Source organism: Dermochelys coriacea, chromosome 5 (assembly GCF_009764565.3).
Source record: "Dermochelys coriacea isolate rDerCor1 chromosome 5, rDerCor1.pri.v4, whole genome shotgun sequence".
Classification (NCBI taxonomy): domain Eukaryota; kingdom Metazoa; phylum Chordata; order Testudines; family Dermochelyidae; genus Dermochelys; species Dermochelys coriacea.
Genome location: NC_050072.1, coordinates 89,727,433 through 89,742,583, shown reverse-complemented (window position 1 = coordinate 89,742,583; position 15,151 = coordinate 89,727,433). Strand labels below are relative to the sequence as shown.

Below are 15,151 nucleotides of genomic sequence, written 5' to 3'. Positions count from 1 at the left end.
TGAAAGCTAGAGGCATGTAGGTAGGAATAGCGGTCAGTAGGTTTCCGATACAGGGTGGTGTTTACTCTCACAGATCTTGGGAGACAGGCCAGTCCTGGCTTACAGACAGCCCCCCAATCTGAAGCAAATACTCACCAGCAACCACACACCACACAACATAACCACCAACCCAGGAACCTATCCTTGCAACAAAACCCGTTGCAAACTCTGTCCACATATCTATTCAGGGGATACCATCATAGGGCCTAATCACATCAGCCACACTATCAGAGGCTCGTTCACCGGCACATCTACCAATGTGATATATGCCATCATGTGCCAGCAATGCCCCTCTGCCATGTACATTGGTCAAACTGGACAGTCTCTACGTAAAAGAATGAATGGACACAAATCAGACGTCAAGAATTATAACATTCAAAAACCAGTTGGAGAACACTTCAATCTCTCTGGTCACTCGATTACAGACTTAAGAGTGGCTATCCTTCAACAAAAAAGCTTCAGAAACAGACTCCAATGAGAGACTGCTGAATTGGAATTAATTTGCAAACTGGATACAATTAACTTAGGCTTGAATAGAGACTGGGAATGGATGAGTCATTACACAAAGTAAAACTATTTCCCCATGTTATTTCTCCCCCCTACCCCACCCCACCCCACCCCCCACTGTTCCTCAGATATTCTTGTTAACTGCTGGAAATAGCCTACCTTGCTTGTCACCATGAAAGGTTTTCCTCCTTCCCCCCCCCCCGCTGCTGGTGATGGCTTATCTTAAGTGATCACTCTCCTTACAGCGTGTATGATAAACCCATTGTTTCATGTTCTCTGTGTGTGTATATCAATCTCCCCTCTGTTTTTTCCACCTAATGCATCCGATGAAGTGAGCTGTAGCTCACGAAAGCTTATGCTCTAATAAATTTGTTAGTCTCTAAGGTGCCAATAGCAGGTGTAGTTCCCCCAGTCTCCAGCTAGTGCAGAGGATGCAGGGAGTGAATCCAGGCCTGCCAATCCCCACTATTCCCCACAGCCCAGTGAGGAGCTATTGGTGTCATGGATCACCCCTCTTGAACTATCACGTTCTGCTCATGGACCGCACAATTGAGTACTATGTCCCTTTCCATTCATTCTCCTGTTCCTCATCCTCATCTCCCTGTCCCCTTGTATCCCTCTCTTTTTGTCTCCATCTTCCCTTCAGTCTCTCCTCCATGCTCCTTTGTTCTGGCAAATCCTTCCACACCACTCCAGTCCCATCTAGTCCACTTCTACCCCACCAAACCTTAAAATACAATATCTTAAATTTTTAGAGAACAACTTTAAAGATGCTACAATCCCCAAGGAGGACATACACAGACCACAACCAAATCAAATTTGCCATCACGTACGTGTAACCCTTCTCCCTCCACTCTCCTACCCATTCTCTTCAATTTTGTCTTCAAACCTCCCATCATTACCTTCAAGCCTTCTCCCTCTTCATTTGGCTTGAAATATCCTTGGGGCAGGGACACAGCAACTAGAATGCTTTGGGTGCCATATAAACAATCTGACCATAGGGAACGAAGTGAAGAATTCCCAGGCAGCCCCAAGAAGTTTTCATAATAAATGGAATGAAATGGGCAATATGAGCATTAAAGGATTTTGTTTTATGAGAGTCTCTGGAAAATATGGATTTGGGTAGCCTGAATTATGAGAGAGAGTTTTTAATGCCAAGATTAGCTGTTAATACACACATCACTCCCCTATTTCATATGGAGCCAGGAGCCCTTCAACAAAACAAGCAGTGATTGGGGTTAGGTTTCCCAGTAGACCAATAATTAAAAAGTCATATAGTCTTCTGGGCAAAGCAGCAGACATGACAGGTCTAGATCTGCCAATTTTAATTCTAGTGCCTTAGAATATCCTGCTTCATGTAATACAATGAACTGTTTAAATAAACCTACCAATCTTCACTGAGCCCATTGACTTAAATGGGGTCAGGATTTCAACCAGAGAACTTCCACTTAATGAAATCCACTCCCTACACAGAGAGTCAGCACTAGACTTGTGCCCCCACTGAAGTCCCACTTAATTCTTCCATATAGGGTTTACAGGTTATTCAATAGTGCCTGGCCATTGTGCTGGCCTTCAGAAAAGCGGTGGATGCCACCCATCAATAACAAAATGTAAGATGTACAGTGAGATGTGATCTACTCCCATTAAAGTAAATGAGACCAGGCTCTTGAGACTGCAATCTGGAGGGGAAAGTGTTTACACTAAAATTGGTATTTGATGCTAATGATGGCATCTTGCTATTAAGTGACCTCATCTGTTACACTTGTAATACAGGAATTCAGAAACTGCAATAAATCCTCAATCCTGCTTAATGCTAGCAGTTTAACAACCCTAAAAAAAAATCTCTGCATTAAATATCAAGAAAATGTTTTATTTTTAAACACTGATATTCTTCTTTAGAGGACATGTGGTACCTTTAAAATGGAGCAGCCAAGTTTTGAGTCTACTGTAAATGTGGACATCAATGATATTATTATTGACAGGTAGCCACTTCAGGCAAATTACACTAGAACCAAGTTACCACGAACATAGGAAACTACCTTCCAAGGATGGGGACAGATGTTCATGGTAAATTAGTTGCTTCATAAATGCTACATCAGGAAACTAAGGATATAGGCAATATTATAAAACTAAAGCACTTCCAGCAGAGAAAAGCTGATAGAACTGGGATGTGTGCAGTATAGGGAAGGATGAGGAGGGAGTTAAATTCCATATATATGTATTTTAAAAAAGAACATATTGTGTTTTTTAACCATGCTGATTATTTTCTTGTATTCCCAAGTACACTGAAATTTCTGGTTCATAAAAACAAAAATCAGTGGAACCCACCCTTCCAGCAAAAGTTACAAGCTTAGTTCTTAAAAGGGTTAGGGGGAGAACCACTCATGATTAATAACACAGAAATTCATCACTCAATTATAGCAATAAAAATGTGAAGAAAATTCCATTACCTGCCCATTCTCCCATTGACTGAAAGAAAGACTGAGGCAAAGCATTCCATACAAGTGGGAAAAAATACTTCAAAAATCTAGTGCATTTCACCAGAGTAAACAGACAAATTAGACCCCCCAAAAGAGTGAAAAGCTGCTGTTGGAACTCTCCCATGGTGAATAGATCCAGTGAGCTTGGATGAAATACCGACACTATCTTCCCCTTAACTGCCTTCTAGCGCACTTCTACTCTCTGAGCATTGGCAGAGAAGTGTACAGTCTAATCAAATCCACTGGGTCATGTGATTTTTTTTTCCCCACTGAATGCCAAGGGTTTAGATTAAAGTAATTTCCCTATACTACACTCAGATTGGTAAATTACTGGAAAAAATAAAACCAAACTAGGATTTCTAATACCTGTTTTAGACAAGGTTCCTTTTTTGGGAAAACATCCAGGAACAAAAAGAATTTTCATAGAGACTGAAGATGGGCCTAACCCAAAACCCTGGATGAGAACACCTTCAAATTTGGGGGACATTCACATCCAGATCTTTTGCTGCTAGACAAACTAAAATCTTCGATGCACACACCTCAAAATATTAGGCATATTTATGTTCAACTGGGATCCTACTCTGTGGCCTGGACTTATGTCTAAATTCCCAGACAAAATCCTCTATGTTAAATTGCTTTTGAGGTTGAGAGTATATATGAGTAACTTAAGGATAAGAAATATACAGGAATGTTGTAATTATCCCAAGAAGAATCACTAGAAACATAGAATATTCAGGGTTACGTTTAAACTTATTATAAAGCCAAACATGTTGAAGTATGGAAATACACACTTAAGGCACTCAGACAACGTTAACTCTCCTCTGTAGCAACATGAAGGGAAAAGAAATGAAAAACCAATCTTTAAATGTCAGTTTCATCTAATTTGGGACCAGAAACACCAAACTGCATTAATCATATGCTTATTACAGAGCAGAATAAAGATTGTTTATGTATCTGAACTATGCATTTACATATTTTAACTTGCATGGATTACTTTCAAATTTTAAAACTCTTTTAGCCAAATAATTTATGGCTGAGGAATCCTAGCATGTGCATAGTTCCCCTCACACTGCTGACTCTCCCCCAAGAGAATTGCAGTATGCAGATTAGTTAAAGAGGAAAGGTGATGACTGATCACAATGGTCTTACTGCAAGCCCTGTCTATTAGTTTCTAATTAAAACAATAACAATAATTAATAATTTCACTTAATTGCAACCTGATTTCTTCAAAGGTAAACTGTGCATGAGATTCCAGTGAGTTTTACCAAAATGGAAAGTTTGAAGTGTTTGATATTTGTGTTATTCCACAATTAAGATCATTCTCAAAAACAATCTGAGTGCTAAATTTCCTAAAGTACTCCTTTTTTAACTACTTGCAACTCAAAATTATTAAAAAATACTTGCAATTTCTCATGAAATTCACTATGTACTCAGAGTGCTGTAAGTTTGGAGAGGATAAAGTGTTCTTCATACATAACAAGGAGATTGAATCCCTTCTTTAAGTCAAAATCTCAATACAACTTTGACTTTGGAGTTGCCACCAGAACCTCCATAACAACAGATGGAAATTTTTTATCAAGACTATCTCCCTACCAAAGCAGATTGTTTTCTACACTATATTCAAGTACATAAAAGGTTGTTACAAGGAGGACGGAGAAGAATTGTTCTTAACCCCTGAGGATAGGACAAGACGCAATGGGCTTAAATTGCAGCAAGGGAGGTTTAGTTGGACATTAGGAAAAAGTTCCTAACTGTCAGGGTGGTTAAGCACTGGAATAAATTGCATAGGGAGGTTGTGGAATCTCCATCATGGGAAATTTGTAAGAATAGGTTAGACAAACACCTGTCAGGGATAGTCTAGATAATACTTAATCCTACCATGAGTTTAGGGGACTAGACTAGATGACCTTCTGAGGTCCCTTGATTCTATGATATTCTAATGACTCATAGACTTTAAGGTCAGAAGGGACCGTTATGATAATCTAGTCTGACCTCCTGCACAATGCAGGCCACAGAATCTCACCCACCCACTCCTGCAATAAACCTCTCACCTATGTCTGAGTTATTGAAGTCCTCAAATCATGGTTTAAAGACTTCAAGGTGCAGAAAATCCTCCAGCAAGTGACCAGTGTCCTATGCTACAGAGGAAGGCGAAAAACTCCCAGGACCTCTTCCAATTTGCCCTGGAGGAAAATTCCTTCCCGACCCCAAATATGGCTATCAGCTGAACCTTGAACTTGTGGGCAAGATTCACCAGCCACATACCCAGGAAAGAATTCTCTGTAGAAACCCAGATCCCATCACAGGCCATTGGGCCTATTTACCATGAATAGTTAAAGATCAATTAATTGCCAAAATCATGTTATCCCATCATACCATATCCTCCATAAACTTATCGAGTTTAATCTTGAAGCCAGATAGGTCTTTTGCCCCCACTGCTTCCCTTGGAAGGCTGTTCCAGAACTTCACTCTGATGGTTAGAAACCTTCGTCTAATTTCAAGCCTAAACTTCCCAATGGCCAGTTTATATCCATTTGTTCTTGTGTCCACATTGGTACTGAGTTTAAATAATTCCTCTCCCTCTCTGGTATTTATCCCTCTGATATATTCATACAGACCAATCATCTCTCCCCTCAACCTTCTTTTGGTTAGGCTAAACAAGCCAAGCTCCTTGAGTCTCCTTTCATAAGACAGGTTTTCCATTCCTCAGATCATCTTAGTAGGCCTTCTCTGTACCTGTTCCAGTTTGAATTCATCTTTCTTAAACATGCTGTCTTTCTTGCTGTCAGATCTGGAACATGAGCCTCAGGACTCTTAGGGTCTATTTCTGCCAATGACTGACAGTGACCTTGGGGATTTCCCTTTTCTGGGACTCACTTTACAACTGTTTACAGGTTGTACTGTCAGAAAGCGTCTCCTGATATTCAGCATCAGTTTTCCTTTTCTTACTCTCATCCAATTACTGCTAATACTATGACAATCAATTCTTATCCATCCTTGATCTTTACAACCTATAAATATTTGTCCAATTATAATGTCCCCCCTTACCCAGTCACTGCTTATCAAGCTCTGTGTACTGAATCTTTCCCTACAGTTACCTAAACATGTGGCCTGATTTTCAGAAGTGCTAAGCATACAGCTGCTTAGCACTTTGGAAAAATCAGGCCATTTGTTTAGGTACCTAAATATGGACTTAGAAGCCTAAAATTGGGCACCTATTTTTTAAAATTTTGGCCTGTCCACAAAAAGAGAAAGATTGGAGCAGTGAGTTCTAAGAGTTTACAAAACACCTTAATGCTTGGTTAGAACAACCTATGAGTTTGTATAAAACTAAGAGTAGGGTTATCAACTAGTGTATGGCAAGAGACATTAAAAGTAGTTTTGATATAGTAAATGGATACTTTGGGGTGAGGTATGTAAAGTTACCAATATCTGTCAAAATAATTCTGAATTTAATTAGCATTTCAATAATTCAATATTTGTTTACATTTCTAACTTAAGAATTACATTTGATTGAACAGTCCCTGACATTCCTGTAGCTTTCATTGATCTAAAACTTGACTGGCAAATGGATAAGCACAAGAATTAGGGATAAAAATTTTCTATATAGAAAGAAAATAGTAGATTACTGTTTGCCACTGTGTGATTAGACTTTGGATTTGAGATTTGATTTCTTCTTGATAAATTTTGACATCCTACATTATTGTCTTAATTTCTTAATGATCTTTTACATCTACTTTGATTAATAAAACATACATATGTATAAGAATGATCAAGGTTTGTACTTTAGCTAAGCAACCCAAAATTCAAAGACTTTATCAGAAGCCTGGTATGCATAATTGGCTAATTAAAATTACTTCAGCTATGATGATGGGGTTTTTTTTTTTTTACTGTAATACATTTGACCTAGGGTTCACTTGTGACTTAGAAGTATCTTCCCTCTGCACCCAATAATAAAAATACAAAAATAGTAACAATAATTTCATTTATTTATATACAAGCATAAAGCAAACAATATTGCAGAATTAAGCCACATACCAAGTTGAACATAGAAAGAGATCCTCAAGGAAAACAACTAAGTGTTCCTCATTTCAGTAGGTGCAATTGCTATATATCAAGCAATGCTGTAATCCCACTTCTGTGCTAACCCTCTGATTATCGGTGAAATCCATCCTGCCCACCTACTTAAAGTTGAATTGTCAGGTAGTTTAGGCCCAAAATTCTGGTGGTAGTGGTGGGGCAAAGGAAGTTTTACTAGACACCAGGAACAGAAAAATGTTCAAGAATTTTTTAAAATATAAAAGAAAACATTTTTAAAAAATAAAGTATTTCCCTGAATTGGCAGAATTGTACTGGATCATAATAGCCAGAAAGTAAAAGTGAAAGTGATGAACATGCTTTCAAGTAGTAGTATACCAAGTCACACTCTGGGACTTTTGGGGTATGTCTACACTGCAACTGAAAACCTGTGGCTGCCCTGGGTCACCTGACTCGGGGTCACAGGGCTCAGGCTAAGGGGCTATGTAATAGTGAAGTAGACATTCAGGTTTGGGCTGCAGCCCAAGCTCTAGGACCCTCTTAATTCACAGGGCTTAGAGCACAGGTTCCAGCCTGAGCCCAAAGATCTACACTGCAGTTAAATAGTTCCGTAGCCTGAGCCCATGTCAGCTGGCATGGGCCAGCCACAGGTTTTTAATTTTAACCTCCGTGCACTGTAGGAGTGTCCATGTGGGACATTACTATGCAATCAACTTGGAAACTGTGGATCCACACCCTGGTTTACTGAAAGGAACCTACCAGGTAGACAAGCCCTAAGGGAAATTAGTTCAACCAGAAAACAATCTAGTCATAGCTGCTTTCTGGATTGGGATATGAAAGGTAGAATTACAATATAGGCTTGCTCATGGCATGCAGCCTCACCTGCAGACAGTGGAAGTGCAGGGCTGCATCACCCAGCAGGAGTGATGAACGATATTGTATCTCTAGCAGGCAAAAGCTAGAAAGCTAGACCAACTGTGCCACATTTGGGGAAGGGGCAGTGTCTCTACTCTCCTCACTTTCGAGAAACTTGCCCTAATGACAGTACAGGTCCTGGGAACTCAAGGACAACTCTTGTGTTTGATCTTGAGCGGCGAGAGGCTCTTTGCTCTCCAGTCTGGCCCTAGATGTAGGGCTGGCAGAAAAGGGTTATACAGTACCTGTGAGAATTTGAGGTAATTTTCAGCTTCATGCTAAAAACTATCTATCAGCAGGTTAATACCCTGCAAAAAAGATTTCAACAATCAAGCATTATGGCTTATATTTTAAATTAAGTTAGCAAACTCACTGACTAGAGATGGACCAGAGTCCAAATGCTGCATCTAACACCCCCAACCTCTGGGGTTTAAAATCCAAACATGGCTCTGGTTTTTGCAAATGGCCTCCATTTTTCTAGGCTGAAACATAACCATGGAAACAAATACCCCCCAAACTTCAGGATGTTTTAAATCTACATCCATAATACATGGCTCTCTAATACTAACAAAATACCAGGGTGTTGTTTGAACATCATGATAAAAAGGCATTTCAATACCCGTTCTGCTTTTCTTTAATAGTTCACAGAATGGAGATGGAAAGATCACATACTGGTTTCTGGATTAGGGCTTATCTGCACAGGGAAATTTACTGGGATAGCTATGCCAATGTAATAATACCAGTATATGAAACTTATTATCTTAGCTGTGTAAACAAGCTCTTAGGCAGTTCTTTGAACTGTTCAAAGTGCAGTGGTTTCACTTTACAAAGCTTCATACAAACACTATTTTTGGTTTGATCCACACGGACCTTAGAAAGGAAATGGATAAACGGGGGCATGAAGCATACAATACATTCCCGTTTATTTGAATGGCCTGGGGTACATCCAAAACTTTCAGATAACTGGGCATTCAGATAAACAGAAATGCTATTCTGAGCTGCAGTTTCACAGATTCAGAAATACAGGGAACACAGGGAGTAATGCTGATATTTCTAGGGGTAGAAATGCTGCAGCTGTGCCACTGTAGTGCCATAGTGTGGATGCTTCCTACATCAACAGAAGGATTTTTTCCATCTATGTAGTTATCCACCCCTCCAAGAAGCAGTAGGTAGATAGATGGAAGAATCCTTCTGTTGACCTAGCCACGTCCACATTGGGGGGTAGGTTAACCTAACTACAGTGCTGGAGGCATGAAAATTTTCACAGCCCTGGTAATGTCGCTAGGTTGACCAAGTTTTAGGTGTAGGCCAGGCCTAGGACCTTGAGAATGTGTACTTGCTGCTTGAGATCCTAACACACACATTTTTTTTTATTACATTGTCCTGCCAAGCTGCGCAAACAAGATTAGATCTCACTAGCTGCAGTAACCACTAAGAACCACTATACAGATATAAAGCAGTTGAGTAGCACTAGCGGGTGTTAAGAGGCTAAGTGAGAACTTATCAGTGGGTGATTCACTAAGATAGGGCTACATGGGGGGGCCACACTGTGGATTTGGATAAACTAGGATTTTTTGAAAAACGATATTTGGATAACTGGAATTATACTGTATAAAAGAGCAAGTTGTATAAAGAAGGTAGAGAGGGGACTTCTGTTCTCCCTATCTCACAACACAACATGAGAACAAGGGGACAGTGAATGAAACTAAAAAGGTGGGAAATTCAAACTAATAAAAGGAAATACTTTTTTTCCACACACCTGATTTAAGCTATGGAACTTCTTGCCACAGGAAGTCATTGTGGCCAAGAATTTAAGATTCAAAAAGAGAGTGGATAATTATATGGCTATCAAGAATATCCAGAGTTATAATTAATGACAACAAACATTTAGGAACTTTGTGTTTCAGTGCTTAAGCCAACCTCTATCTATTAGAGATCAGGGTGAGACCGGCAGATATCCCACATTTGCAGACTGTGGAATTCTGACAACTTACTCTGAAACATTGGATACTGGCCACTGTCAGAGAGGATACTGGACTAGATGGCATTCTGAGTCAGCAGCAATGCCTACTTCCTATGGTCCACATGGGTTTGCACTCTCCAAGTTTGGCCGAGTTTGAACCTCAAATCTCAAACTGAAACTCAGTCAATCAATACTATCCAGATCTACCTGGTTCCATGTCAAAATCTTGTGAAACTTCAACACTTCTCATGATTTCAACAGAAAATCATAACTTGGCTTGTGCGTATCTGAAATTGAGAACCCTAATAATCACTGTACACCCCTATGGCACCATCTGAGGATCTCAAATGCTTTGTAATAATTGATGAATTTAACTTAACTATATGATGTAGGTAAATATATATTTTCTGCCTTTTCAGAGAAGAAAAGACAGACAGCAGTTACGGTACTGTCCAACATCTACGGCAGAAGTAAGAACAGACCCCAGCTCACCCAATTTCAAGTTTTGTACTTCAACTACTAGACTATCCTTCCTCTCCTTAGTGAATCTTTGGGAACACAGTCTGAGTTTAGAATACAGAACAAAACTAAATGAATTCTAGGTGGTTTCAACTATTATTATGTACTATGGCACACCGTGGGACATCAACAATTCTGCATCAATGAAACATTATTGCTTAAAGTCAGTCTTCAGTGTGCCATTCATTTTTTTCTGCTCCAGTCAGCGCATAATAAGTGCATTTGCTGTGTAGTGTTCCAAGCTACGCGCTGACAAACAATGTGCAGAGGGGAACCTTTGATATCTAAGTATGCATACCTGAACAGAAATGCATTTCCCTTTCTGGTCTCTCTCAGATTTTTCCATGCAGTACTGGCTAATCAGCCAAGGTATTTCTCTTTAAACAATAAATATTTCTCTCACTGCCCTTCTCTTCCTTTCATTTGATCCAGCAGAAAGTCAGAATAATCCATCGATGACAAAACAACCATGATTGTGGCAACAGACTGTGATACCACAGAGGAGGATAGCTTCTTTGGAAGAATGAAGCAGAGAATTGGTCGGATAAGAGAGAACTCCTTTTTCAAAACATTCTGGGCTGTACACTGACTTCCTTATTCAGTTTTCAATCACTCCTTATACAGGACAAACACCCAGGATTCAAGTATCAGAGGGGTAGCTGTGTTACTCTGTATCCACAAAAACAATGAGAAGTCCGGTGGCATCTTAAAGACTAACAGATTTATTTGGGTATAAGCTTTTGTGGGTAAAAAACCCTACTTCTTCAGATGCATGGAGTGAAAATTACAGATACAGGCATAAATACAGTATATTGGCACATGAAGAGAAGGGAGTTACCTTACAAGTGGAGAACCAGTGCTGACAAGGCCAATTCAGTCAGGTTGGATGTGGTCCACTCCCAATAATTGATGAGGAGGTGTCAATACCAAGAGAGGAAAAATTGCTTTTGTAGTGAGCCAGGATCCAGTTGTGTAGTCATTTACACTAGTGCAAAGTGGGTGTAAAACCATTTTGATTTGGTAGCATTGTACACCCTCTTTGTAGGTATAAATAAGTCCACAAGGTATATGTAGCAGGGTGGTCACACCACTCCGGGCCTGAAAGGGTTAAAAGCCAGCCCTTGGAGAGGGCTGGGGCTGAGATCCAACCAGGAAAGGCTACAAAGCAGCCAATCAGGGCAAGGCTGGGCCCTATAAAAGGGCCAGAAGGCAGTCAGTCTTTCTCCAGCCTTGGAGAGAGATGGATCCGGCTGTCTGAAAGAGGAAAAGGGTACCCTGGACAGTGTAGTGCTGGGGAAGGGCAGGAGGAGCTGGGGGAGCTCCAGCTTGGCAAATCCCCAGGCATAGGCCTTGCTGTCAGGGCCTCATAGGGCTGGTATAAAAAGGACTGTGATCTAGGAGGCAGGCAGTCTCACTGCAGCCTTGGGGTGGGAAGGACCGGGCTGCCTGGAAGCACAGGGTACCTTCAACAGAGCCGTGCTGGGGAAGGGGCAGGCTGAGCTGGGAAGCTCAGGCCTGGTGACTTCCTAGGTTGAGGCCCGACAGGAAGGCCTGAGGTACAGGGGCTGCAGGGAAAGAGAGCAGGTCCAATCCCCTAGCCAATGATGACTGGCCATTGCACACTGCAGTTTGCGCCTGCATAAAGGGGCTAGATGAAGACTGGCAGTGGGTCACTCAGACGAGGTGGGCTCAAGGGAGTGGGGTTCTCTGGATGAGGGGTAGCACCCCAAGATAAGGGGCACTGTGGTCTGGGAGGGACATGAGGCCTATATATGGTGGAGATAAAGGGACTGCAGAGAGATAGGTAACAGAGGGCGAGCCACCGGCCCATAGATAGTGCTCCAGTCCTGAGAGAGCTAATTCCTGGATGACCAACAAGAGGCACCACGCCGGTGATCTGCTACAGTACTGGACAGAAATGAATCAAGCCCCCATTGTCTTTGTGGGAGTTTTGCCTCACAAGGATTTATGAAAACTGAGTAAGAAATTTAAGATTTGGCTGAGTACAAATATTGTCATTAGCAAGAATAAAGAAAAGGAGGATGTATACATAAATCTCCCCACTGTATTTTCCACTGAATGCATCTGATGAAGTGAGCTGTAGCTCACGAAAGCTTATGCTCTAATAAATTTGTTAGTCTCTAAGGTGCCACAAGTACTCCTTTTCTTTTTGCAAATACAGACTAACACGGCTGCTACTCTGAAGCAAGAATAAAGACAGTCACAACTAGCTAATTACTTTAGATAGATGTTCCAATATTATAAGTGAAGCTTGGTTATAAAACAAAAATAAGTTGTGACACTGTGTGTAAGAACACTTCTGAGGCTATAAGATGTGTGTGTGTAATGGTAACTGAGGTAGATTTTTCTCATTTCAGATACATTCCTGCAGCAGGTGCTTGATTAACTTTGTGGCAGTGCTGTTTAGTGAGCTTGCATCTTCACTGCCTTTCACATTATTCATTTTTCCTAGCTCTTTGAATCAAGACATGTTTTCTTCATCTGTGGACTGCTTAGGTTTGTTGTGGTCTCGTAATGTTAAAAATGAATATCTCAGTCCTCCTGCCATGCTAAAGAAGAGAGAGCAGACACAGGATCAGGGATACTTGCTGATAAAAATCGTATATGTATATAACAACTTTCCTTGCAAAAGATTTCAAAGTGCTTTACAGACAGAGAGCCAGATTCTCAGCTGGTGTAAATGTATATAGTTTAGAGCTACACTGATTTAAATGAGCAGAGAATCTGGCCCTGACTATATGGGAGAAATCAATAAATAACCACTCTATAGCACCCATATGGGGTGGGATGCAGGTAACACAACAGATTTTAAGAACTAGAAATGAATGATCACTCCTACTGAAAGTACACCATCCTGGCACACAGATTCAATGAGATGTGCTCATTTCTGTGACTTGTTACTGAATCAACATTCCCATTTCCTGCAATACTTGGAGTTTCCTTAGATGGCTTATCCCCAAACTGACAAGACCCAGCTCTGCTCATAAAAACTAATGAGCTACAGCTCCCAGTAGTAAAATGATAGGCATATCTACATAATTACAATCTTAACATGACAAAATATACAGAAACAAACATAAATAGACATAAAAATTAGAACTGATCCTAATGAATTTTACATCCTGAGGCAACATATAGCACTTGCCCAGCCACAGGTTTCAAAATTATCTCAGCCAAATTGGCCAACTGAAATGAAAACAAACTAGTCCTCATTAAGGAACAGTTTCTCAGTTTTACCAAATGAAGACTATTCAGATTCCACTTACCAAATATTTAGCCCTATAAAGTTTAATATAGAGAATATGTAGTCACCACCAATCAACATTCCAATATAAGCGATGGATATATTCTGAAAAGAAATCAAAAGCCATGCATTTACTAAACAATCGTAGCCTCCGAGATCTTAAATGTCATCAAGTTAATTTGCTTTTGAACATGTTTAGCTGTTGTCACTTCAAAAACTGTTACTAAAATCAGTTTCACAGTGTGGCAAGTTTACTGATAATGTAAAAACATTATATAATAAACATTCATCGTTTTCCCAAATATGAACAATTCACTACAAGCTGATTTGGGTAGAATGTTTTTGAAGGACTGGAAATTCCAAAGACTATTTCTTTAATACTTTGCTATGTACCTTTTTTGCAGGGTATATTTTCAGCTGAGCCCAACCTCTCTTTTTCAGGTGAAAATCTCAGCATCTGTGTCTATAGCTTCTCGATTTACATTTGCAATTGTGTAGAAGTGCAAGTATTCAGATTTGCACTGGCTATTCAACTGTAGGCACAAATTGCCCCCCCCAAAATGGGGGACATAAGGATATAAGGAGGGTTCCTCTTCACAGCAAAATGGTGTATTCTTAATTCAGGTTAAAATAGCAGTGAAGATGCAGCAGCAACTCAGCCTTTAATTTGGGCTAGACGCTCAAGTTCAATGCCAGCCTCCCCTTTAGGCTCTAACTTGCACTGCTAACCTGAGTTAAAAGCTAAATCGCCGTGTTTTCACTGCCATTTTAAGTCAAGTTCACTAACATGGATTAGGTAGCCTAAGCACACATTCTTTCTCACAGTGAAGACATTCTCTAGGATTCATTTCACCTCCAATTTCCTGAAAATAGGTCTCATGTCCTCCAAAAAAAGGGTGGGCGGGGAGGGGGGAGGAATGTTGAAAAATAAAATAAAAATGATTTATTGTTGTTCTACAAGGTTCAGTGTTTTGCTCTGAAGAATTAAAAGGCAGTCAGACCGTTTGGCTGTAGGTCAATATGGACACATCTTTTAATAAAAAAAATTTTAAGTTTCAAAAAATGAATTTTTTTCCTGGAGACAGAAGGGAAGGTATTATGCACTGTGCTCATTTTGCCAACACTTTTGTTTCACAAGTTTTGGCATCTAGTACGGTCAATGACCTTGTTTCTATCGGGAGTTAGAGTCACTAAGTGCCTTTCAAATTCAAAAAACCTTTCAGAAATTAGTTATGCAATTTTTATTTAGTCGTCTTCTTTCGTGTGGCTTAAAACAGAAATGTTAGCTATCCAAGTCTCAACTGGCAATCCAATTAATTGCTTCACGTGACGTGGAATGGATGGCAGAGATAGGATCAGATCATTTGGGACATTAATTGATTATGTGTTCCCTAATTTGAAGTCCATTTCCACAGTCACAAATTG

The 15,151-nt window shown here is 40.1% G+C and overlaps 2 protein-coding genes across 5 annotated transcripts in view; both read right to left on the bottom strand.

Annotated features, from left to right (window-relative positions):
• HSD17B3 (hydroxysteroid 17-beta dehydrogenase 3) overlaps window positions 1-10,897 on the bottom strand; it is a 36,511-nt gene extending 25,614 nt beyond the window's left edge. For both annotated transcript variants that reach the window (XM_038401975.1, XM_038401976.1), the window contains exon 1: window positions 10,760-10,897. In XM_038401975.1, coding sequence (XP_038257903.1) covers window positions 10,760-10,775 — 16 coding nt within the window. In that variant the 5' untranslated portion in view covers window positions 10,776-10,897. The remainder of the gene's footprint in view (window positions 1-10,759) is intronic.
• SLC35D2 (solute carrier family 35 member D2) overlaps window positions 6,998-15,151 on the bottom strand; it is a 31,443-nt gene continuing 23,289 nt past the window's right edge. For 2 of the 3 annotated variants that reach the window (XM_038401973.2, XM_038401974.2), the window contains 2 exons: window positions 13,749-13,831; window positions 11,363-13,031 (listed from right to left, as the gene is read on the bottom strand). In XM_038401973.2, coding sequence (XP_038257901.1) covers window positions 12,944-13,031; window positions 13,749-13,831 — 171 coding nt within the window. In that variant the 3' untranslated portion in view covers window positions 11,363-12,943. Of the gene's footprint in view, window positions 13,032-13,748; window positions 13,832-15,151 lie in introns of all 3 variants that reach the window. The other variant, XM_038401972.2, reaches the window with a different exon arrangement.